The sequence below is a fragment of the Daldinia loculata genome, assembly GCF_022478755.1.
Source record: "Daldinia loculata strain CBS 113971 unplaced genomic scaffold F4817scaffold_30, whole genome shotgun sequence".
NCBI classification, from domain to species: domain Eukaryota; kingdom Fungi; phylum Ascomycota; class Sordariomycetes; order Xylariales; family Hypoxylaceae; genus Daldinia; species Daldinia loculata.
Window position 1 is genome coordinate 110,061 of NW_026054884.1, and position 24,916 is coordinate 134,976.

The 24,916-nt window shown below is 32.0% G+C and overlaps 6 protein-coding genes across 6 annotated transcripts; 2 read left to right on the top strand and 4 right to left on the bottom strand.

Moving 5' to 3' along the window:
* Nucleotides 1-162: 162 nt before the first annotated feature.
* F4817DRAFT_138519 (uncharacterized protein) lies at nt 163-3,003 on the bottom strand. The gene is made up of 6 exons (XM_049297843.1): nt 2,525-3,003; nt 1,909-2,403; nt 1,046-1,857; nt 801-996; nt 408-749; nt 163-342 (listed from the first exon to the last, which is right to left on the bottom strand). Exons 1-6 carry the CDS (start codon nt 2,690-2,692, stop codon nt 292-294), a joined length of 2,064 nt encoding a protein of 687 aa, XP_049158194.1. The 5' UTR covers nt 2,693-3,003; the 3' UTR covers nt 163-291.
* Nucleotides 3,004-3,839: 836 nt separating this feature from the next.
* On the bottom strand, nt 3,840-5,150 carry F4817DRAFT_138587 (uncharacterized protein). The gene is made up of 2 exons (XM_049297844.1): nt 4,879-5,150; nt 3,840-4,793 (listed from the first exon to the last, which is right to left on the bottom strand). Exon 2 carries the CDS (start codon nt 4,768-4,770, stop codon nt 3,955-3,957), a length of 816 nt encoding a protein of 271 aa, XP_049158195.1. The 5' UTR covers nt 4,771-4,793; nt 4,879-5,150; the 3' UTR covers nt 3,840-3,954.
* An 11,501-nt stretch (nt 5,151-16,651) lies between these two features.
* Nucleotides 16,652-17,736, top strand: F4817DRAFT_138615 (putative serf family protein). Its single transcript, XM_049297845.1, has 4 exons — nt 16,652-16,718; nt 16,773-16,907; nt 17,144-17,228; nt 17,343-17,736. Exons 2-4 carry the CDS (start codon nt 16,845-16,847, stop codon nt 17,381-17,383), a joined length of 189 nt encoding a protein of 62 aa, XP_049158196.1. The 5' UTR covers nt 16,652-16,718; nt 16,773-16,844; the 3' UTR covers nt 17,384-17,736.
* F4817DRAFT_340084 (Cupredoxin) lies at nt 17,141-19,474 on the bottom strand. The gene is made up of 3 exons (XM_049303609.1): nt 18,301-19,474; nt 17,343-18,243; nt 17,141-17,228 (listed from the first exon to the last, which is right to left on the bottom strand). The coding sequence occupies exons 1-2, from the start codon at nt 18,893-18,895 to the stop codon at nt 17,882-17,884; spliced, it is 957 nt and encodes a 318-aa protein (XP_049158197.1). The 5' UTR covers nt 18,896-19,474; the 3' UTR covers nt 17,141-17,228; nt 17,343-17,881.
* Nucleotides 19,475-20,538: 1,064 nt separating this feature from the next.
* On the bottom strand, nt 20,539-22,188 carry F4817DRAFT_138646 (uncharacterized protein). Its single transcript, XM_049297846.1, has 5 exons — nt 21,734-22,188; nt 21,611-21,669; nt 21,438-21,516; nt 21,249-21,336; nt 20,539-21,153 (listed from the first exon to the last, which is right to left on the bottom strand). The coding sequence occupies exons 1-5, from the start codon at nt 21,824-21,826 to the stop codon at nt 21,044-21,046; spliced, it is 429 nt and encodes a 142-aa protein (XP_049158198.1). The 5' UTR covers nt 21,827-22,188; the 3' UTR covers nt 20,539-21,043.
* F4817DRAFT_340095 (uncharacterized protein) lies at nt 22,161-23,824 on the top strand. Its single transcript, XM_049303610.1, has 4 exons — nt 22,161-22,423; nt 22,479-22,559; nt 22,615-22,986; nt 23,036-23,824. The coding sequence occupies exons 1-4, from the start codon at nt 22,390-22,392 to the stop codon at nt 23,680-23,682; spliced, it is 1,134 nt and encodes a 377-aa protein (XP_049158199.1). The 5' UTR covers nt 22,161-22,389; the 3' UTR covers nt 23,683-23,824.
* The last annotated feature ends 1,092 nt before the right edge of the window (nt 23,825-24,916 follow it).

Below are 24,916 nucleotides of genomic sequence, written 5' to 3' on the forward strand. Positions count from 1 at the left end.
TGATGCCTCTCTTGGGAGACAGGTAAGTACATGACTGACTCTATCCTACTATAGCTGCAGTCCAACGAGACCGCGGATAAAACCCACAAAACTAGAGTTAGCTACAGCGTCTAAGATGTAGACTGCAGTCTCCTACTAGGTACAGTTCTTCAGCGGACTAGAATGTGTCGGTCTATAGTTCGTCGGACTCAAGCGAGTAGGTCTCAAGCGTACGACACTAGAGCGGATCACACGTGAGCGTTCCGATACGGAACACGATGGGTCAGGGGGACTAGGGCTGGAGCGTACATCCTACGTACCCTCCACCTTTATCTTACTTCGTGTAGAAGCTAATTCGTCCTGCTTGTAATGCGTTAGTACCGAAATGAGTGCCCTGCGCTTTAGGGGTGCAATATGCAAAAACTTACCTCGGCTTTCCTCTTTCCCGTCACTGGCTCAGGGGTGCCCCTAGAATACGCTGGCGTGTTTCCGCCATCCCTAAATGCCTCTTTATAACAGCTGGCATGATATATCTTCTTGCCGACTTTCATAGTGTCAGGCCACACAAACTCCTGTTGCAGGTCTAGCCATCTCGTCTCAAACTTCTCTTGGCAAATGCTACAAACGCTGTTTGCTAAACTAGGATCGTCAGGCACCGGAATATACTGCAACTGCGGCGGTTTAGGAGCGGCGCCGCCTGATGCTGAATTGGAATCTCCGGATGGGGCCACATAGTCCTCGTCGACGATCTCCCTCGTTTTAATCCAATCCTAGTCACATTAGCATTATAATTACGTGACACAGTTCAGCAGAATACTTACTACTTCATCGACTAACCAGCTCCGATGTTGTCCTCGCTTCTCAGCTTCGGCCATACGTTGGTTGACCCGGAAATGCCAGTCCATATGGGCCGTCTTTTTCTTCTTACCCTCCTCATTCTTCGGGAACCGTCGTCCGCACTGTGTACATTGAGGTCCTAGAGATTCGAATAGGAAAGGCAATAAGTGAGGGCGAAACCTACAAGCCCATTAGTTTAAATTGAGAGAGATTTTTGAAATAAACGTACTGTTTGAGAGACGATGGTTTCAGAACGATATCACTTGTAAGACCCTCAAGAGTAGAAGGACGAATATGTTGAACGACCGGGACCATAGCCGGGGTGTTGAAAGCAACAGGAAAGGAATTTGAAGGTGTTGGACGAGAGACAGGTGTCGAACTACTAACCGGTGCCGTACCCGGAAGTAAGCCGGCTTGTCTCAACATATTCATTAGTGCCATAGGATCAGAAGGAGGTGGTGGCGGCTGGTGTGTAGTGACTGGTTTCTTAGATTCAACCGGTTTTGGTTGTGGTAGCGGAGGCGGAGTGTGAACAGCGGCAGGTGTAGGAGGGTGATAAGGTGCAGATGCTTGCGGCGTGGCAGAATTTCGTGCCATTAGGGCTGCCAAGGCACCTGCACCGAATAATGAATCTAAAGAAACCTTGGGCGCCGGCGCCGGCGGAGGAGCTACTGCTACGGGTGCTGGTTGTGGCTGAGGGATAGGTGTAGGAGTAGGTGTTTGTGATGGGGGTGCTCTTATAGTCACGGCGAGATCAGCAATTTGATTCTTAACAAGCACTAACTGATCCTGTGGCAGGTTCTGGGTTTGAAGTATAGTTTGCAAATCCATGAGCGCCTTCAACCTTGTCTGTATACTAGGGTCATGCGGGTTCAATGCGATTTGGGCCTTGGAGGCCGTAATCAGTCTCTGGATGTCATTATTCAAAGCATCTATGCTGATTCCAGCCTGTGGTACGCCATAGCCTCCTAGCTGGGGGGGTTGGAAGGCCATTAATCCTGGCGTAGGTTGTGGTGTAGATCTGGCCGGCTGTGGTTGACTCTGAGCAGGATATTAGTAACAATCAAACTACATTTAGGGTTGAGAGCTTACGGGATGCGACGGGTAGGTGTTCGGAGGTAACTGACTCGAGCTACCATAAGACGGGCCGTTTGGGTTGGGTACAGGAGCCTGAGAGGGATAGCCGTTGGCCTGAGGAGGCGGGTGGTAGCCTGGCGGAGTAGGCGTCTCGCGATATGGCACCCCCTGGCTTGCTGGCCTACCACGGCCAAGCAACTGTTGCTGACCTTGTTGATGCTTCTGCTGCGCTTGTAGGTGTGCTGTTCTCGCCTTGATAAGTGCGTTCTCAATGGGGCGTGTAACATCCGGAGGGAAAACGGGTCGGGTATCGAGCGAGCCGGCAACGGGTCCCTTCCAGGTCCTAAGCATCTCGTCCATCTTGCGTCGGGTAGGCATATCGACTGATGCGTAGGCATCCATGAATGTCTGATATAACTTTCGGCCGAAGTAAAGCGTATATGGCGTACCCACATTCTTTACGATGGAGTCGAGAACATAGAGGGCAGGTAGTTTCTTTTGAGGAACAACCTAGAAGAATATTAGCATAATACTCCTAGATATCTTTAAGCAAACTAGTAGAGAATACGGCAAAGGGACAACGAGGGTACCCATCTACCATGTAGTCGGCGCAGAGAAAGAATTAACCCACTCGTTTGATGTGATCCTGAAGAGCGCCGGAAATAGCATGCGCGTGTTCGGTGTTTTCCCTTGCAATTACAGTCAAGGTGCTAATTTCGGTCCTATCGAAACTTTGAAGATCTTCAAGAGCATCTCGAAAGTCCTGGGCTACCGCCTCAGACTCGGAGTCGTTGGACATGATTGCTTAATATATGCAAGCACGCGACGAATGAATCGATGGAAACGAACTAGCGAGGAGGGCCTCACGATGTATAAGATGAAGAGAGTTCAGACCGTGATTTGCCGCTTTTCTCCCGCTTGCACGTAGAGAACAATGACCCAGTTCTAAGGTTGTATAGATGTCACAAAGGCAGATGCAGATAGATGCCCCTCACTCGATATTCTCACCAGAAATAAAGGCACGAGAATTGTAAGATAGGACCACTCCTGCCCGGTTCCACCAGTTTGCCAAAGTGGCCACGAGAAACTGCCTGGTGGTAGGTATTAAGAGATTATGAGAGCTCAAAACATTGTCTTTTCCAGGATCCCTCTACGCCAACGGGCTACGGGACTAGCCAGTATGCAATCCTCTATTTCCCTCAAGCGATACTTAATCTTGTAGACACCTGGTGAATGGGTTGGATGCGATCGCGAATAAATGGAGTGGTAAGGTGGTTGAAGTCACCTTGCTGGAAGACGGGAATCCGATTGTAGACCAGTTGAAGATTGCCGTACCTCGAGGATATTAGAAGTTGAAAGCTGTCGCAAGTAATCCTGTTAGGCGGCTGCCACGAGAAAATCGTAGAAGGAGTGGTTTAATTCTATGTGAATTGAATCGTCATGTTGAACTCGCGGCGATTAAGAAGAATAGAAAGTTGTAGGAGAAAGATGCATGCTAGGTGTTTAGCTTGTTGACGAAATGTACATTGGTGGAAATCGAATAATGAGCAAAGTTCAGGTACTCATCGGTACAAGTTACAAGATCTACCGGATTACCTAATATTGCAGCTAGATCGGTCACGGTCACGTGCCCAGAATATAATCGTGCTTAGCTGGGTACATCCATACCACTACATAAAAGAAACCTACATCATCACATACCTAACGGTTACATACGTATGCAGTTCCATGATACATGTAGCAGCCCCTTGGCATGGAATCATTTACCTGAGCGCACGATTGATCTAATCCGAATCACGCACAAATACCTATTAAATTATGAATACGTGTAATGGAGAAATCAAATTGAATGCCTATGTACCTGTCATTGCGTTGCTTTCCTACCACCTAACCTAATTATGACTGTTACTAATGTATGCTACAGTAAAAGCTCTTTAAAAGCAAAATGTCCGCTGTCCAGAATCTGGGTATATCCGAAATTACAAAACCAAACGCCTCGTCTCAGTGAACACCGTGCCCTATGCTAAGAATATGCGGACTATGCATCCCGTCCAGTCCACTCTAAATCCTGTTCCCGACAAAACGATCAAGATGACTTGCTTCGCTATACCGGCTGGATCTTGATCCGGCATTGTAGGCAGGGTGTAGAGCAGTAGGGGGACGCTTCACATCGGGGATTATAGGACTGCTGCGGTCGTCGATGGGGAGCTGGTCATCGCTAGGTCCGTACTCAACATCATGAGGAATCGGGTGGCTAATCTTGGGCTTGGAATTACCCCTGTTGAAGATAGAAAATCTACTCTTGGCCTTTTCCTTACGAATCGAATTGCTTCGGTAGCTGTCGTATTCTTCGGTGAAGTTGACATCTCTGGTGGTCGCACCATTGTTGCGGACCTCTCGAGCATGAACGCCGCTCGCCCTGTTGCTGAAGACGAGCGAGGCAATGACGTTAGTAACGCCAAACGCGATTGCGATGATGCCAGATGCCATGATAGCTTGCCAAACCTGGAATGGTACGTCCTTGTTGTTGTAAGTATCATTGCTGAGCGCACCAAGATGGTGGCATCCCATAAGGATCATAGCGATGCCGAGCCAGGTGAAGCCGCGGTCTTCGCCGATTGCTGGCCAGTTTTGACTAATCATCGCCTTACCCATTTTGATCGGTAGCTCCGTCCAGAACAGGAGACCGGCGACGGCGATAACGAAGGCGAGGGAAACGTCGTTGAAGAACTGAAAGCCGTTGGGCATCTTGGCGAAGAACATCATGATCCCCGAGACGAAGATAACGGCCAGGAGAACAGCAAGATTACAACCACGGATGACCTGAAGGATAATAAAGGCGGAGCCTTGGAATCCGGAACTAGACTTGAAGCCCATGATGTTGGTGATTTTTGCGATATCTAGGGTCGTGTCCCTAGGAGTATAAGCATTAGTGTTGCGCAACTTAGGCGGCATAGTTGGAAATCTAAGAAATGGGAAACCAACTGTTGAAACTGCCAGCAGCTTGTTGTGAGTGTACTTTTTTTTTTCTTTGGTAAACCGGGGATCTGGCTCGCAGATCTATCGAAGTTGATGGAACGAAGGTGGTAGAAGTAAAGACGGTCGAATAAAAGAGGGTTGACGAAAGGTAGGCGTTGAAGGAAAACGTAAGGTACCGAATGGTATTGTTACGTTTTATAAAAGTTGATAACAATGGATTAGGCAGAAGGAATTGTTATTATGTACATCCGTCAAGGACAATGAGAACCCTTGTGAATCAAAGCCGATGAACAAGGAAAGTCGTGATGGGCCGGATGGCTCTGGGATTTTTAAATAGTAACGAAAAAAGAAACGCACTGAAAGAAGTGATGCGAGACGAGGAAAGAGGTTGTATTTAGGGACAATCCAAGAATGAAGAACTAATCAGTTCATCAGAGTATTATGTACTACCTATCTACAATTGTAGGTTGTGCATTGGGCAAGTCTCTTCGACCAATAGATTTAGTCGGGCGCGAATGTTCTCACGCTTGATGCTCGATCGAAGCCTGAGTATCCCTTGAAGTGCCCCTCGAAATGCCCCTCGAAGTGCCCCTCGTCAGGGTCGTCAGGGTCGTCAGGGAGGTCAAAGGGATTGGTAAACGCGTGTTCATGACCCAAGTAAGAAGCCGCAGAGTACAAAAGACATGGTACGATCTAGGAAATTATTGCTTGCATATTCTGAGGTGCGTATACCTTTCTAAGATTTGTATGGTGAATCCCCTTCCCTCAGACGGGTTAGATCTGCAACTGTCCCGGCGCTTGACACGAATGATAACCCTTAATGATCCACGTACTATGATACTAGGAAACCGGCAGCTAGGAAAATGGCATGGACCTGCAGCGGAAGATCACCATATCCAATGATTCAAAAATAGTCTATTTCCCGTTGAGCGAATACATCGTGAGAATTGGGCTATGACCCAAATTCTATTGGCTGTCAGTTAACGATTTTGGTTTCACATCGATTTTGGCCCATTGGCTAGACCCCACTAAAGTCTTTAAATGATAATTCATGGACACCATAGGAAAAGATCCTTCAGACATTCTGCTCGGATGATTTGGGAATAACTTCAGACTGCATGACTGAACCTTGGAGTAAATTAAGTACGAGGTATCTGATTATTTTTTGTCCTTGCAGTGATTCCTTCGAATTATTCTTTATTCTTCATTGTCCTTTAACAGGTAGGCTATTGTTCGCATCTCCATTCCTACAAAGGTTAGGTACTTTATGAGTAGATGACCTGTTTTTGTATACATTTAACGTGGATGTATGTAAGTACCTACCTGGGGTAAAAGTCATATCATCGCAATTACCATCGTAATTAACTAAACAATGTGAAAATTAAGCAAGTATTATTTTAAAAACGAAAATTTTTTTATTATAATTTAAAAATTATAATTTTATTATAATTTTAAATTTAATATATGTATATAAAAAAGTAATATATTAAATTATATAATATATATAAAAATAAAAAGTTTATATAATTATATTTTATAATTATATTATTTTGTAATAATTATATATAAATTTTAATATAAAAAAACATTTTTTTATACTTTTTAATGTTTTTAACGGCTTTTCCGGGGGGTGTTTAATAACGGGTTATTATTTATAATAAATAATTATTTTATATATAATTATATAATTTAATTAATATGTTTATTTTAATTTATAATATATAATTTAATTAGTTTATTAAAATTATATTATAATATAATTAAGTTAAAAAAAATAATAAATATTAAATTATTTAATTGTTTTATATGTAATATTATAATGTAAATAAAACCGGCGGTAAATTTTTTTTTAAAAATATTTAATATAATTTAATTATAAGTAATTTTTTAAGTTTTATAAATTATAATAATAAAAATAATTATTAATAAAAATTGGTTATGTTAGTAAAGTTTATTATTAATTTTATATAATTAAATTAAATAAAAAATAAAAATTATTATTTTATTTTGTTTTGTATAAAAAAGTGGAGGTTTAATATAGTTGGGAAAAAAAACGAAAATAACGGAAAAAAGTAAAGTAAATAAATTAAAATTTTTTGGTTATATTAAATTTTTAATAATATTAATAAATTTATTTATAAAGTTTTAATTTATTTAAATATTTTGCGTTAATATGTATTATGCGTTAATAATTATAAGTAATTAATGTTTAAAATTATTGGTTAATTAAATATTAAGTAATTTTTAATTTTAATTAATTCCGGTTATTTTAACATTTTTTATTAAATAATTAAAAAATAATAAATAATTATAATTATATTTATTTATAACGTTATGTTAAAAAAAGATTTAAAAAGTTATGTTAAAATAATTAATTTTATTAAAGTTTAATTTAATTTATATTTTAATGTTATTTTAATAGTTTAAATTAATGTTAAAAAAAAATTATTTTAATAGTTTAAATTAATGTTGGAAAAAAAGTTCGTTTTGTTATATCTTTTTAATTATATTATTTTTTGACCAATTATAATTTTAATTTACTTTTCCGAACATTTTTTTTAATATTGGTTTAAGTTAATTTAATTGTTTTTATTTTTAAATAAACATTTATTAAAATAATATTAATTATTAAATATAATGACGCGTTTAAAGTAAGTAATAATTGATTATATAATAGTTATTAACTTTTTTATTAAGTTTAATTATCGATTAAATTTACGCGTTTTAAGCTTTTTAAAGGTGTTAAAAGTGGTTAATATTAACCGTAATATCGGTTATAATATTGGTTATAACGCGGTAGCCGTAATACGCGACGAGGTTAGCTGTAATATGCGACGAGGCCGTATGGGTATAAAAAAAAAAGGCGGGAAGGTTTAGGTAATTAAATAATAGCTTTTAAAGTATTTTATATGTGGTTGCGGGTGTTATGGGTGTTGTTGTGGTGTTGATAAAAGTGGTTAATATTAGCCGCAATATTGGTTGTAACGCGATAGCTGTAATTTGGTAGCTGTAATATGTAACGAGGTTATATGGGTATAAAAAAAAGACGAAAATGTTGGGGTAATTGAATAATAACTTTTAAAGCATTTTATACGTGGTTGCGGGTGTTGTTGTGGTATTGGTTGTGGTGGTAATGTGTTAATATTATTTTTTTAACGTTAAAGTTTAAAATATTATAACGTAATGTTGTATAAATATGTAAAAAAGATGGGAAGGTTTAAGTAATTAAATTATTAACTTTTAAAGTATTTTATACGTTGTTATAAGTGTTGTTGTGGGTGTTATTAATGTTAATTGCGGTATATTACCGGTTGTAATATTATTTTTACGTTAAACGTTAAAGCTTACGATATTATAACGTAATGTTATACAGGTATGTAAAAAAAATAAAAAAGTAAAAAAAGTAAAATATTAGTTTTAAGTTATAAAAATAAAAGTTATTTTATACGTTGTTATTAAATATTAAGTTATTGTAAATATAATGTTTTTAAAAAAATTATGTTATTTTTACGGCTTTAACGTTTAAATTAATTTAAACCAAAATTCGAGAAATATTTAACTTATGACCCATTTATATAAACACATTAACCATGCGTTTATATGGCGCGTGTGGCGTAAACCAATAAACGAAACCCGTTTTTTAAATTTTAATTTAAATTATTAAAATAATTTTAATGTTAAATAATTTTTATTTAAATTAATTTATATAAAAATAGTAAATAATTTTTAAAATTTAATAAAAAGTTTTTTAATTAAAATTATTTTATTATATAACGGTAAATAAATAAATTATTTAATTAAAATATTTATATATAATATGGTTAATTATATTATTAATATTAATAAAATTTTAAAAAAATAACGATTAATTGTTAATAAAAAAAAATTGTTAAAAGTTATTTAATATAATTATATTTAAATTATTTATAATTATATTTAAATTTATTATAATTTTTTTAAATTAAAAATTAATTTAATAAAAAGTTTTTAAATTAATTATAAATTTTTTGTTAATAAAAGTGTATTATATAATATTAAAATTATATTAAGTTTAATTTAATGTTATAATTAATAAAAGGTTAAATGTATTTTATATTAATAATTAAAAAACGAAATAAAAAGTATAATTGTTAATAATATTAATTGTTATTTTTATAAATGTAATATAAAAGATTAAATTTTATATATTATATTTTTGTGTTAATTGTTATAAATGTTTTAAAAAAACGTTTAATATATACGTTTTTCTATTATTATTTAGTTTATTAACGTTAATTAATAATGGCGATAAATTTTTATTAATAAAGTAATTTTAATAATAATTTATATATAAATTGTAAAATTTTTATTGTTTTATATTTAATGTATTTTTAATGTTGTTAAAAATATTTATAATGTAAATATTAAAATTATTATATTATTATTAAATTTTAATTTAATAGTTAATTTTATTATTAAAATTTAAATATTTATTAATATAAAAATTTTAATTATATTAAATATTTTTAAGTTAATATTTTAATTAATTTTAAGTTATAATATATTTTTAATTATTTAATTAAAAATTAATTATATTATTTTATAAATTATAAATTATTTTAATAAAAATATTTTTATTTTAAAATTTTTTATAATCGGTAAAAATTAAAACTTTTTTATAATAGTTTATAAAATGGATATTATAATGTTATTTATTATATATGGTATATGTATTAACGTATGTTTTATATAAAACGTTATTAACGGTTTTTATTTTATTAACGGAGTTTTAAAAAAAATAATATAATATAAATTTAATTTAATAATAATTTTTATGTTAATTTTTGTTTAATTTATATTTTAAGTTATATATAAAAATATAATTTTAAGTTTAAAATTAAAACGTTAAATTAATATGATTTTAATTATATTAAATAAATTATTTAAATAATATTATTTAAAATAACATATTAAATTAATTATAATATTTAATAAATAAAAAATTAACTTTTTAAATTTACTTATTAACAGTTATAAAATACCAAATATTTTTAAAATTTAATTAATAATTTATTTAAAATATAATATAAAAATTTATTTATAACAAATATTTAAATAATTTATATATTAATTTTTATTTTAAAATATTATATTTATTAAATATTTTATTTATAAATTTTATTACAAATAATAAAAATGGAAACCGGTTATTAAAACAAAATATAATTTTAACGGTTAATATAATAAAAGTTTAAATAAATGTTTTAATTTTAAAATAATATTTAATAATATAAATTTTTATAATATATATATTAATATATAACGTTATATTTATATTAACATTTTAATTAATTATAATAATAACATTATATAAATTTAACTTTAAATTATTTTATTTTATTATAAAATTGTTATAATTAAAGTTTAATAATTTATTAATTTTAATTAACAATATTAATAAATAAAAATAATAAAATTAATATTTACATTAAAATAATTTAATATTTTTATTTAAAATATGTTAAAAAATTATAATAAATATTTGAAATTTTCGAAATTTTGGTAATTAAGTTACTTTTTTGTTTAAAATTTATATAATAATTATAAGTTTAAAATTTAAGTTATTAATATTATATTTTTTTTTTAATAATTAAAAATAATAATTTAAATTATATATATAAATTTATATAAATTATATAACTTTTTGTAAATGTGTAATAATATATGGTTTTTTATTAATTAAAAAGTTAAACAAATTGTTTATAAATATTTAATTTAACATTAAATTTATAATAATAATATATTTAAATTAAATTTAAATAAAACTTTTTTAACCTTTTAATATTAATATATTATAAATAATAATTTATAAATTTTATTTATTATTTTATAATAACGTATAAATATATAAATTATTTTAATTTTGTTATTTAAATTAGTATTAAAAATTATTAATTTTAAATTTAATTAAAATTATAATTTTAAAAAAATTTGTAAATTAAATATAAAAGTGGTAAATAATAATATATAAATATAACCGTAAATTATTTTTAATTATAATAATTTTAAAGATTTTATTAACGTTTTATTATTTTAAATATTTTGGTAAAAGTTAATAAAAATTATTTTATTATATATTAACGGTATTAAAAGTAAAAAATAACGTTAAATATTTAAATATATTAATTTATAAGTTTAATTTTATTTACCAATTTATTTAATAAGGTTAAATATTTAATATGTTAATAATATATTAAATTATTAAGTTAAATAATGTTTATGTTTTTAAAATATTTTTATTAAAAATGGTTTATATATTATTAACGTTGGTAAAATTTATTAAATTTATTTAATTAATATAAAATATATTTTAATTATTAATTTAATAATATTATAATATATTAAAAATAATATTATAATATATTAAAAATTATATAATAAAAGTGGGGGTAAAAGGTAAATTTATTATTATATTATTAAAAAATATGTTTAATATAATTTATAAATTTATTTACGTTATATAAATAAAAAGTAAAAAATATAAAAAATAAAAGTGGTTAAATTTTATTTAATTTAAATATAAAAATAAATTAAATATTAAATAAATTAAATAAAATATTAAATTTATTAATAAAATTTTATATAATATTAAATTATTATAAGTAAAATAAAATATTTGTATAAATTAAATAATAAAAAAAAATGATAATACGAAATAAAAAAAAAACGAAATATAAATATAAAATAAAGTTATTATAATAACTGTTGTATTAATTAATTAATGTTGTATTAGATTATAAATTATGTGTGTAAGTGTTATTTAAAAAAAATTGTTTTTTATGTAAAAAATAGTTACGTGTTATTACGTGATTATCTTTACGTAATGATATTTTATTATTGGTAACTTTTTTTTTTTTCCTTTTTTTTTTTGTATGATGTAATTACATATAATTTAATTAATTTAATATTAATAATTTCTTTTTTTTTTTTGTTTTTAATTTGTTTTTTTTATATTATAACGTAATTGTTAATAAGTTTTAATTTATTATAATAACATATAATAAGTTTAAATTAACTTGGATAAGTTAAGTTAAGTTAAAACGGTTAAGTATATAATTGGATTTTTTATTTAATTAAATTTTATTAAATTTTTTCGTTTGATTTAATCTCGTATTTAAACTTTTTATTTAATTAAATTTTGTTAAATCTTTTTATTTAATATGGTTTTTTATTAATAAAATTTTATCGTGTTAATTAAAGTTAATTAAAGTTAATTGGTTAAAACGGTTAAAATAAAAGTTGTTTAATTAAAAACAAGGTTATTTTCGGTCGGATTATTTGGTTAAAAACAAGGTTATTTTCGGTTAAATCGTTTAATTAAAAACGAGGTTATTTTGTTAAATTGTAAAAATTATCGGTTAAAGTTAATTAAAGATAATTGCGTATTATGGTAAATTCGATATAATTAACCGATTTTAATTTTATAATGAAAATTTTTAACGATTTTAATTTTTTTATTTAATATGTTATTTATTAAATTATATTTTTTATTATTTTTATATTTATATTTGTTATTATTATAATATACTTTAATATAATTGGTAATGTTTTATGGTGATTTTATCGGTTAAGTATACGTAATAAACTTATTAAACCTTAACGGGATTACTTGTAAAATCGATTATATTTTTTGTAAAGTCGGTTTTGGTGTTGTTTGTGGGCTTGGCTTCGGTATCATTAATTGTGGGATAAGTTTCGGTGCCGTTAAAATTGGCTGTGTTTTTTATAAGATTAGCTCCGGTGTTATTTATGGGTTTAACTTTGTTATCTTTGGTTTTAATATTATTGCTTACATTTAAAGTAATCGGGATGTTATTTTTAAGTTAAATTGTATTATTGCCGTGGTGATTTTATTAAGCTTTTGTACGTAATATAGGTTGTTTATTAAAATAAAACGATTATGGAAAATTTTTACGAAACGTGCGTACTTTTAAAGTGGAAATTTCGGGAATTTTTTAACGTTAATTATTGTTTTTAATTTTTTAAAAGTGGTTTTTTTTTCATTAAAGTATATTCCGTGATATAAAAAATAATTTGTTATTAACGATTAAAATAAACGGTTTATTTTTTAAAAGTATTTTATTTGTTATTTTGTAAAAAATTTTTTAAAATTATCCCATGTTTTTTTATTACATTTATTGTTATGGTATTTAAAATAATACGTAAAGTTTTCCGTATAATACGTATTAATTTTATTTGCCGTTATTTTGTTTAATTTAAAATCGTTAAAGTTAATGGTTAAATTAATATTTAAAATATTATCGTTAATATATTTGTTTTATATTAAAGTTATGTTAAATGGTTATAAATATAATAAAAGTGTTGTAAAATGCGTGATAAACGTAAATTTTTTAACTTATTTAAAAGTTTCGAGATTTTAAAATAACATAATGGTTATTTAAGCCATTATTTTTTTTTGTTAAAAAAAAAAAAAAAACGTTTAACGTTTTTATGTTTTTTTTTAATTTTATTGATTTATGGTTTTGTTTTTTAATTAATTATTGATTAATATAAGTAAAATAAAGTATTTATACGGATTAAGTAATAAAAAAGAATAATGTAACAAATAAAAAAAAAAAAGAAAAATAATATAAAATAAAGTTATTACGATAATTATTATTATATTAATTAATTAATGTTATATTAAATTACGAATTATGTGTGTAAATGTTATTTAAAAAAAATTGCTTTTTGTGTGGGGAATAGTCACGTGTCATTACGTGATTATTTTTACGTAATGATATTCCATTAATTACGGTTACGGGATAATTAAATTAAAAATAACGGAAATATTATATTTATTTATAAAAACGGTAAAATTATTATTTAAAATATTATTATTAATATTTTTATTATTATTATTTAATTAATATAACGATAATTATAATAATATATTATTATTTTTTAATAATTAAAAAAACTGGTTTTTATTTATTAAAATATTTTAATAATTAAAGTAGTTTTTTTATAAAAAACGAAGTTATTATATAATATGTTTTTAATAAATATGGAAATTTTAAAAAATTTGTTATTATAATTAAAAGTTAATTAATTATAATATAATAATATTAAATTTTTTAAATAATTTTAATAATTATTGGTATAATAAATTAATATTTTAAAAAAAGTGATAAATATAATTTTTATAACGGTATTATAAGTTTTAAATTTAATAAATTTTAACGAAATAATAAAATTAAAATATAATTATTTTTTTTATTTATATTAATATTAAAAAAGATTTAAATATAATATTAAAATTAAAGTTATTTTTAACTAAAAAAAGTATATATTATTTAATTTTAAGTTTATATTATAAGATTTATAATTACGGTATATGTTATTTTTAAATTATATATTAAATTATTATTTTTTATAATAAATATAAAATTTTTAAATATTTTAAATTAAATTATTATAAAAAGTTTAAAATAAAGTTAAATTTATATTATTAATAGTTAATAATTTAAGTGTATTTAACGTTAATTATGTAAATAATTATATAAAAGGTTATATTAATAACAAAAGGTTATTAACGTTAAAATTTTTTTGTAAATTAATTTAAATAATGTAAAAAAAAAGTATAAAAAAAAAAGCGGTATATTAACATTTTAACGTTGATTTTAATGGGTATATTACATGGTTATATATATTAATACGTTTTTTAAATATTGTTAAAATTTTAACTGTTAAAATTTTAAAGTTAATAATTTAAAGTTAATATATTTATTATATTATTAAATTATTTACGTTAATTATTTATTAATATAATTTATAAATGGGTTAATATTAAATTATATATAATGTTAATAAATAAATTTTATTTTATTAATATAAAATATATATAATAATATTTTATTTTAATAAATTAAACCGTATAAATTTAAATTTAATAAAAAGTAAATTTTAACGGTATTAAATATATTATTAATAATTAATGAAAAACGGCAGATAATAAAATTAACCGGGTTATTTTTAAATTAATATAATATTTATATTAAGTATTTTAAAGTTTAAAAAGTAAAAATTTAAATATAAATTATTATTAATTAATAAATGTATTAATTTAAAAAAAAAAAAATAAATTAATATATATTTAAATATAAAGTTAACAGTTATAATTAAAAATAAAGTTTATAATATTATAATATTAATAAGTAAAAAATATGTGGGTAATGTTAAAAAAGGTTTAAAAAAAAATATAAAAAATAAAAAAAATTAAATTTTAAATAAAAAAAAAATATTATATATATAAATTAATTTAAAAAATTAAATTAATAAATAAATTAATTAAAAAAAGAAAAATTAATTAATATATATTTAAAAGTAAAGTTAATAATAGTTGTTAAAAGTAAAATTTATAATATTATAATATTAATAAATATAAAATATATATATAATGTTAAAAAAAATTAAAAAAAAAATATAAAAAGTAAAAAGTGTTAAATTTTAATATAAAAAAAAATGTTATATATATAAATAATTTAAAAAAATTAAATTAAATAAAATAATATATATTATAAAATAAAGTTAATAATAATAAATAAAAGTAAAATTTATAATATTATAATATTAATAAGTAAATAATATATATATAATATTAAAAAAAGTTAAATAAAAAAGTGTAAAAAGTAAAAAAAGGTAAATTTTAAATAAAGGAAAAATAATATATATAAAAAGGTTATTTCGAAAAATTATATTATATTTATCTTTTATTTTAATAAAATTTTTATTTATTTAAATAATTTGTTTTAATTATTAATTAATTAAATGTAATAAAATAAATTAAAATTAAATAATAAGTTATATATTTATTTATTATAAAATTATGTAAACGTTTTAAAGTAATATTAAATTAAAGTTATAATTAATTTAATTGGTTTATTTATTAAGTTATAAATTTAAAACTTTTGGTAAAATGTGTGTATTTTATTTAATTAGTTTATTTATTATAATAATAATAATTAAAATTGTTTTATTTTTATAATTAAAGTTATAAGTTATTTTATTTTTTATTAATTAATTTAATTTTTATAATTGATTTTTTTTTATTTTTTTAATATATTTTAACGCGTTTTTTTAAAGTTTAATTTTATTATTACTTTATTTTTTTGTTATAAATAAACGTTTATTAATTATAAGTTTTATTTTATTAATTTTATTATATATTAATTTAAATGTTTTATTTTATTAGTTTTTTTATGTAATAGTTTATGTTTATATTATAATAATTTAATTAAGTATATTTTTTAAGTTTTAATAATGCAAGTGATTTAATTGGTTAAAAGTTTTATTTTATTAATTTTATTATATATTAATTTATGTTTTTAAATTTTAAGTTTTTTTTTTCGGTTTAAATTTAAAAGCAAAAACTTTTTTCCGAAAAAATGTTATATAAATAAATAAAAAAAGTTTTTTTAATAATATTAAAATAAATTAAAAATATTTTTTAAATTATTTTACAATTAATTATACTTAAATTTTATCGGTTATTAATTAATTATGTAAAAGATTTAACAAATGCACTGTTTAAGTCGAATCGATTTTTGATGAAAGAAAAATCCAGAATATCTAACGGTTAAACCAGTGACTAGAAAATGATTTGATTGGCTAACCGTTGAAGTTCTTTGCGGTAGGCAGCCCGCACTGACCAAGCGATAAGCCAACAGCGCGGCTCTAGGCGGGAAACACCCCTGCGGTACGCTGTGGCGCCCTTTATTTTAAGCAGCTGGCGGCTAGACACACATTGGACACATTGGACACATTGGACACATGAACCTAACTTTAGATTCCTCACTCCTAAACTTGTAAACCCTTCCATCTTAACCACCAGACCGATAAGTCACCGACTTGCGTTTTAGGTATTAAGCGCTGCTTCTATTACCCTTCCCTCGTTTGTCCTACCTCTCCCCACATAGTCTATTTACGAAACCATGGCCCGCGGCAACCAGCGTGAAAAGGCGCGCGAGAAGAACCTCAAGGCCCAGTCTGCTCAGGTAAGTCTTCCCGCTTTGCTTACGCCCTTCCTATTCACCTACACGCTTTTACCGCAACACCCGCGATCGCTTGTCGTAGAGATACTCGAAACGAACCGAAATAAGTCTATTGAGCGAAATATGTTGATAGACTTTGTCTGATTTGATATTAATTAATGTGTATACCGGAGATACTAAAAACAGCGAACGCCCTTACGACATAATGTTCATGATATGCTAACCGCTCTTTTGCGCAGAAATCAAAGAACGCGAAGAGCGGTACTGAGATGCAACGCGACAAAGAAGCTGTCGCCGAGATGATGCGCAAGAAGCAAGCTGCTGGTGAGATATATTTTCTTCTTCTAACGGGAGCAAAACGCGGCTATCTAGATCATTTCCTGCTATATGATATACCTGCGTGTTCTGTTCGTAAGCTGATTCATCCTTTGTTCTTAGCCGACGCGAAGAGGGCAGCCGCTGCTGCTGGCGGAAAGTAAATGGACTTCCAGCATAGCGAATGGCGTATTTACATACCTTAGGTATAAGAGGGACATGTTTTGCGATATGATATAGGGCGAATTTTTTTTTCCGACCAGACGGGGTTCTAGGTGCATAGCGGCGTCTAGACTTTCTCAATCTCGTTCCTTGATGAATGCGATTATCATTAATCCGTAGTGTTCCCTTGATGTGACTGTTTCCGGACATCTGTCTGCTATATACTTGGTTCACTTAAGAATAATCTTCCACATTGAACAGGCGGTCACATTATTGTATTGGATTAAGTATTGGTATTTTTACTTGATCTGATGACCTATTAAGTGCACCTATAATATACGATCCAGTCATATGTTTAAAACAAAGAATCCCTATGCCAGGCAATAAAAAAAAGAAGTCTAGTCATTCAGATAAAACCCCCAAGATATACAGAACATCTCAGATCCGCGCTAGCAACAGCCGCGGCATCAGTCGTAATTCCCAGACGCCATCCCCACTACTTAAACAGTCTCCATCATGCTCGCGGGTATACCTCCTGCGAAACCACCGAAGGCACCGATACCTTGGGCAGCGTTCACGGGGAAGCTGCCAGTGCTGCATTGGACGGCGCAGACGCAGGCACCGTTCTCGATGGCGCCAGTGCCCTGAATGATGCCTGATGGGGCGGCAGCAGCCTCTGTAGAGCTGGCGGCGGGGGCGGCAACAGCAGTCTCGGTAGCGTTTCCAGTGATGGCGCTGCCGGCTCCTGTACCGTTCTGCTGGATAGCCGCGGCCTGGAATATGGCTTGGGACTTCTCGGCGGTAGGGTTGATCGAGAAAGTCATACCCTTGCCACAGTGGCCCTTCTGCTTGCAATAGAACCCTAAGGTAATGGTTAGTTGAGGATTCTAGATAGGAGCTGTAAGGGGTTTAAACTTACATAGAGGGTCGGTCGTCATGACTTGCATGGCAACCTTGGGAGGGGGGCTGACGGTGTTGTTGGGGTTGGCTTGGAAGCCAGAGTCCATACCGCCCTCCATGGCCTTGCAGGGCTCGGCGAAAGTGGACTGGGTAGCGGTGTGGTTCATGCTCATGAACTCGAAGATAACCATGTCACCGACGTTGGCCTTTACTTGGTCGGGAACGAAGACTAAGCCGGCAGAGCCACCGACTTGGACTGTGTGGGTTGCTATCGCACCAGCAGCTGCTGTGGTAGTAGCTCCGGCAGCAAGGGTATCAGTTCCAATCGCTGTTGCTACCGCGCCAGCAGTGACTGTCTGAGTTACAGTGACTTGTTCGTGCAGCGTCGTCGTCTTAGCGTCGTTTCCAGGGTTCGCCCAGATCACGATAATCTGAGTCGCCTGTCCTAACGAAACGCCGTGTACTAGGTTGATTGTCTCACCAATGCCTCCAAGACCAGCGAGTTCTTCTAGTTGCTGCTTGTGGCTGGTCCTCTTTTGGGGGTAGACGTTGTTAACGGCTTTAGCGATGGCCAGAGGCGCAACGGCAATCGAAAGAGCTGTAGCGTACTTCATGTTGACGGTTTTTGAAGATTGGGGAATTAAACGTTAATGTTCCTTTTTACGGGAGGTCGTTATATATTGAGTATTGGTATTCCTGAATGACCGTAATGAACCTGGCGATAGAATGCTTCAAAAGGCGAGGGCCTGCTCGTAATTAAGAGAATGAACAAGGACGTAGAATCACACCGAGACGATGGAAAGAAAAGAACGTATACACAGGACAAGTCGTCTGAAGAGGAGTGAAAAGAAACAACCAAGGTCTGGCCCTAGAGGGGGACCTCGTTACTTAAATCAAGCATGACGATCTACTAGCCCGCTGTCAGGCTTGAATTGGACCCTAAGATAATACCTCCTTGACCAGGAGTTGCCCTCGAAACAGGGACAGGAAAAAACTTCCGTGCAGCACGCAGCTGGGGATGCCTACCGGGGCCAAGGGCGCCCGATCAAGACTGGAGACGCACGGGAACCGGAAGTATGCCACTTAATTGTTCACCACGACGGAGCACAGTCCATACTGGACTAGGGCGGCCCATGAAGAAGACGGGTTTCGCGGCTCCAAGACGTACAAGGGCTTGGAGTAGGAGGTGGATGTGACAGAGTTGTCTCGGATGGCGTTTGGACCCCTCGCTTATAAGACTACAGACCAGGGGAATGCGGTCATAGCTCAACCCCCTATTAGGACGCCAAGGCTGGGGATAGCCAATCCGAAGTTGACTTTTTTTCAATCCGAAATTGTTATTCCTTCTGAATGCTATCGTAGTAAACGTTTTGAACAATAGTTCCTATGTAGGATTAAAAGTTACGATGAGTCTTACAATAGAGACAATTCTATGTATTGGATATGCCTAGAGGGAATTTGAATCTGTATTACTGCAGCAAAGCTGCTATTTCGATTGTTTACCGCTTAGTGTACCTATATAATATAATATGACAGCTATTAGTCTAGACCCAAAGCCTACGGACCAGTACAGCTAAACCAGAGAAGCGCTTCCGTTGAATCTTCCTCAGGGTCCGTATTGCGATCTGTTCTTGGCACTTATACCGAACACTCAAGGGGACCACGTTTTATTGCTTTTATGCCGGAGCCGGATTTTTTATCTTTCTTCTCTGGTAGACCTTTAATATATGCCTACATAGTAAGCTAGTTTCAATTTTCCTATGAATAAAAGCATGCTTACCAAGAAATCTACACGTTTCTACATATGGCGAAAGGACCCGTGCCGAGATCCTTACCCTACCATCCGAACTCCCTGACGGATGAGATTGTTCCTGCTTAAGGGTTAACCTTATCGTAACCCATATCCTGGTTCTCAACCTTTACTCAAGTGAGAAAAGACTTTGAGTCTGGCCTAGTCTAAACTGGATCCGCCAATGCTTGTCATTGGTATATCCCTGCTCCTTAGTCCTCCGCACTATGCACCGTTTCTTGACTAGTCTCATCCTCAAATTCATCTTAAACGCTCCCAACTCGTGGATATATAGCGTCGTACGTATTAGAAAAATTCCCAATAGGGCAACGCTAGCGGCGGCTTCTTAGTAACGGGTCGCCCGGGTTTCGGAATCACCTAACTAAGGGTTGTAATTTACTATGAAGTTGCCATCAAACGGGTATTTTACTGAAATATTCAAAATGTTAGATTAGTATGGAAATATGTCGCTAATACGGATTATTATATCAATTAGACTCCATGAATAGTATTAGAAAAGACAATGTTTTTATTAGCACGTATTTCACGATGCCTCTAAAAGGAAGTGGTATCAATAGGAGTTATTCCCTCTCAATAAAGCTGAAAACGAGCATTCCATGGCTAGGCTGATAATCGCAACCCCAAAGCAAGGAGAAATCAGGCCATGATCTTCATCAAGAGCGTAATGGTAGCCTCAAATTTGTCTCTTCGTCTTGCTCCTCCAATTAACATTCCGTAATTTGTAGTATTACGTTGTACTATTCCTTATGGATGGGAACTGGTGCATAATTCGTCGCACACTCGCAGAATTTAAGCTATGTATGTGACGTTATCGTCACAAGAGCCTGTAACATCTAACGTTGCAGATCCCTGCCCTGTCAAGTCGATCTCACCAAGAATCCCATCAACGATTTTAACTAGATTCAGGATTAGAGTTATGAGATCTCTAAAGTTTCCCGTTCACCTCTATTCTCTATTCAGATGCTTGTTGCTGAGTCTGGTTCTGCTGGCCTTCGTAAAGGCCTGTGTAGTAGCCTGCATAATACCACGACATCAATAGTCTTTTGAGGCCTTCGTCACGCACTGCAATATAATCATTAGCATGACCGACTCCTTCGTATCCAGAGATACCCTCTTTCTAGAATTTCGACGGGGACAAGGGTTAATATGAAGCTCACCTGAACCTAGTAGCCCTCCAGGACCGGGACCTCCACCAAGCGGGTGGCTGTGCTGGGAAGTCGACGTTCCGCTCTCTTGTCTTCCATCCTGTGTTTCGTTAGAATCTTGGGAGATCTAGGCCAAGCTTTATTGATCGCCTGGGATTCTCTCAAGGGTAGCCATTCAATAGGGTTGGGTTTATGACTTACAGTAGCTTCAACTCCCATTTCGGAATCAGCTTCGAGGGGATGAGCCTTTTCAGTCTCGTTCTTGGCATCTGGAGTTGTTCTTGAATGATCTTCATGTAAGCATACATATATGTGGATAAAATGCTGTAACTGCACGATAAATCTAGGGACTCGAGTGATAGGTGCGAACTTACTCGTCGGACTTTAGAAGGTCTTCCACGTTGCCTCCATTCCTATGGATACTATGATATTTCTAAACAATGTTAATTAGACATCGGCTCTTGTCAGCTCAAGAATATGAGAACCTGGATACATACCTCATATTCTTTTAGCGCGTCGTTCCACGAGTCTATGAGGGCCGAATCATCCCAAATCTCTTTATGGGACAACGGTTTTTTGGATGGAGCCATTTTGGGAGCTGAGAGACCTTTGGATTGATTGGAATGTTTCTAGTTAATCAGGAGCGAATTGGAATATATCGCAAAGACTTAGGAGTGAGATGTATGTCGTATGGCGTGCATCGAAAATGGGTTTTAGAGGTGCTTTTCTTGTACGTGGTTACTTGTTAGGGGGTGTTAACATAGATTTGGGTTGCAACCAAGGCCTAAATATGATTTCATATAGAAAGTTTCATATGCCTTTAGAAGAGATCTATTAACCCAGTTTCTAAGCACTTGAAGAACAGCTGTACAAACACATTTGCTGAGAAGTTAGTTGTAATATTCACCTTTCTCAGGTAGTACGGAATACCTAAATTAATTCTAAAGCGGTTGCAGCCTCGACGAATGTTAGTACCAATGTAGCTAAGTACGTACTTCCTCTATCTGGGGAAAGTGGGGGTTATCTATTTCACCGCCAAAGCTCCAACGGCAGAATTACGGCGCAACCTAAGGAAAAAAAAAGTTCGAACTTTATGCAGCACAGTAGAAGAGCGCATTGCACTTAGGTCTACATTGTCGACGATACAAACAAAATGGCACCAGAACTCAGGAAGAGGAAATCTAAGGGTAGGATATTATAATTATCGGCTTTAGGTATCATTGGGCTAATAATATTTATTAGAAGCCGGCATATCGGCCGCGAAGCCTGCTGCAAAACCCGCCTCTAAAGGCAAGGCCGATACTCTAGCTACCAAACGAAAAGGTTAGTACGAAAAACACATAATCTTAGCTTCTGTCAGCTTATAATAATTCTATAGCGGCCGATGATGCGAGCCCGATTGCGGCAAAAAAGTCCAAGTCGATAAAAGAAGATAGCCAATTGAAGAAGGCCAAAACAGACCGTTCAGTAAAGGCGAAGCTCTCCAAATCCGCGAAAGAGAACAAGAAGGATGAGAGTGAGGTCGCAAACGAAGACGAAACCCTGCAATCCTCAGATGATGAGCGCGATAACGCTCAGGCTCTTGCAAATATCGTTGATAGCGACGAAGAAGATGCTATGGTCGATACCAGTGCTCAATTTCAAGAAGGACAAGATGTAGGCGAAATCCCGCAAGCATCCAAGGAACTGCTCAAATCCTCCAGCTCTGCGGATGGAGAACGTGGCGTTGTATATGTTGGCCGCCTCCCGCGTAAGTTAGTTCATCAATTCGACCGTAACGGTGCTAATAGCGATGATAGATGGTTTCTACGAACATGAGATGCGGTCTTACTTTTCCCAATTCGGTAAAATTGAGAAGTTGCGGATGTCTAGGAACAAGAAGACAGGCGCTAGCAAACATTTCGCATTCATCGAATTCGCCTCCGCGGCGGTAGCAGGAATTGTTTCAAAAACTATGGATAATTATCTGTTATTTGGCCGGATCCTGAAAGTTAAGGTTGTTCCTAAGTCACAGATTCATGACGACCTCTGGAAAGGTTCAAACAGACGCTTCAAGAAAGTACCATTAAACAAGATGGTTGGTAATCATCTGAAGAAGCCTTTAACCGAATCAACATGGACGCAGAAGATCACGAAGGAAGAACAGAAGCGCAACAAACGCGCAAAGAAACTACAGGGCATGGGCTATGATTTTGAGGGCCCCAAGATTAAGTCGGTTGACGAAGCAGCCAGTGATCCTCCTGCGCTTGAAGGTGTTGATAGCGAGGTACCGAAAGCCATTGAGGCAGTACCTGGGACTGATGCAGCAGAGGCAGAACCGGCCGAGGAAGAAGCAAAAGAGGATAGCCATAATTCCCCCGAGGATGAGCTTGCTGTGAAGGAACCAGCCAAGGCAAGCAAGAAGGGGAAGAAGAAGTCTTCAAAGACGAAGAAGGTAGCTGCATAATGATTTCGAGGCGTTTTTTATACCTACTTAGTTTACTATAAATTTATGAGACCTTGCTTTCGGGAAAGGCCTGCGTATTTTATTATTAAAAAAAACCTGCACATTTCGTGCATATTATGGATGGAAACATGCTTCTATTTTGATCATCTCCCGTTTTCACGCTCCACATACACCTTTTCATGAGAGATGATATATCTGCACATAGCGAACCCGCTGTACCCGTGGATTAAGTCAGGTAAACAGCAGGATTATAAAGGGCAATTTTCGCTCTACTTCGACCAGAAGGGTGAACCAGCCATTAGAGCTCAATAGTTGAGCAAAGCAGCTTCGATTTCAAGAAGTTCTAGTGAAGATGGTAAAATATGTGTAGAAGAAAGAAAAATTGGTAACTTCGGAATTTGGAAATCTTTGTATTATGAATAATTGACCAATCAAGTGACTCGTAAGGACTGATTGGTCCGTGACACGACAAGCCACATCTTAATCAAAGCCATGAGCCACTGGTGGGGGGCTCTTAGAGCGGAACTTTTAGGTCACGATTTCATGAAATGAGGATGGATCTTACATAGACCGACATTCTATAGAAATTATTCTTACTAGAGTTAATAGATAATACTAAGAGGAATATTGAGACCGTTTGCTAAGCTAATCTCGTATTCGAGGACAAGCTCATACGAGGTGTGACAGGCTATTCTTCATGATTCATCTACAACTCTTAGCCGCTTCGACGTCACATCGAGATGGTCTAGACTCTTGTAAGTGGTGAGTTTTGGATAGCTGGGATCAAAGACAAGTCATGGCAAATATCAGTTCATATCTAATTTTCCTAGATACATATTGGTAGTACTATACCATTGCTGGCAACCTGTGCCTTGTATCAATATATATAAATCCGATCGTCAAGTAGACGTCTATGTAATGCCTCTTTTATTTACCTAGGTACATACAAATGTTTTACATGTTATGTAGGAGGCTCAGTTGATAAGTCCCTGCCGTTACAGTGGTTGGATAGTTAGAACCAGCTCTGTATTGTGGGACGCTAGCCAGCCTAGCACCCTATGTTAGGTAATTAATCAACTGTAATTTGATTCGTTACCTAAAATAAACCACTGCACTGTAAGGTACCGGGTGTATGTATGTACAGGTACCAGGGGACTCAATAAACAGCAACGGCTTACGTGTGGATTGTGGATTGTAGACTTGTGATTTTGCAGCAGAACGACGCAACGTTTAA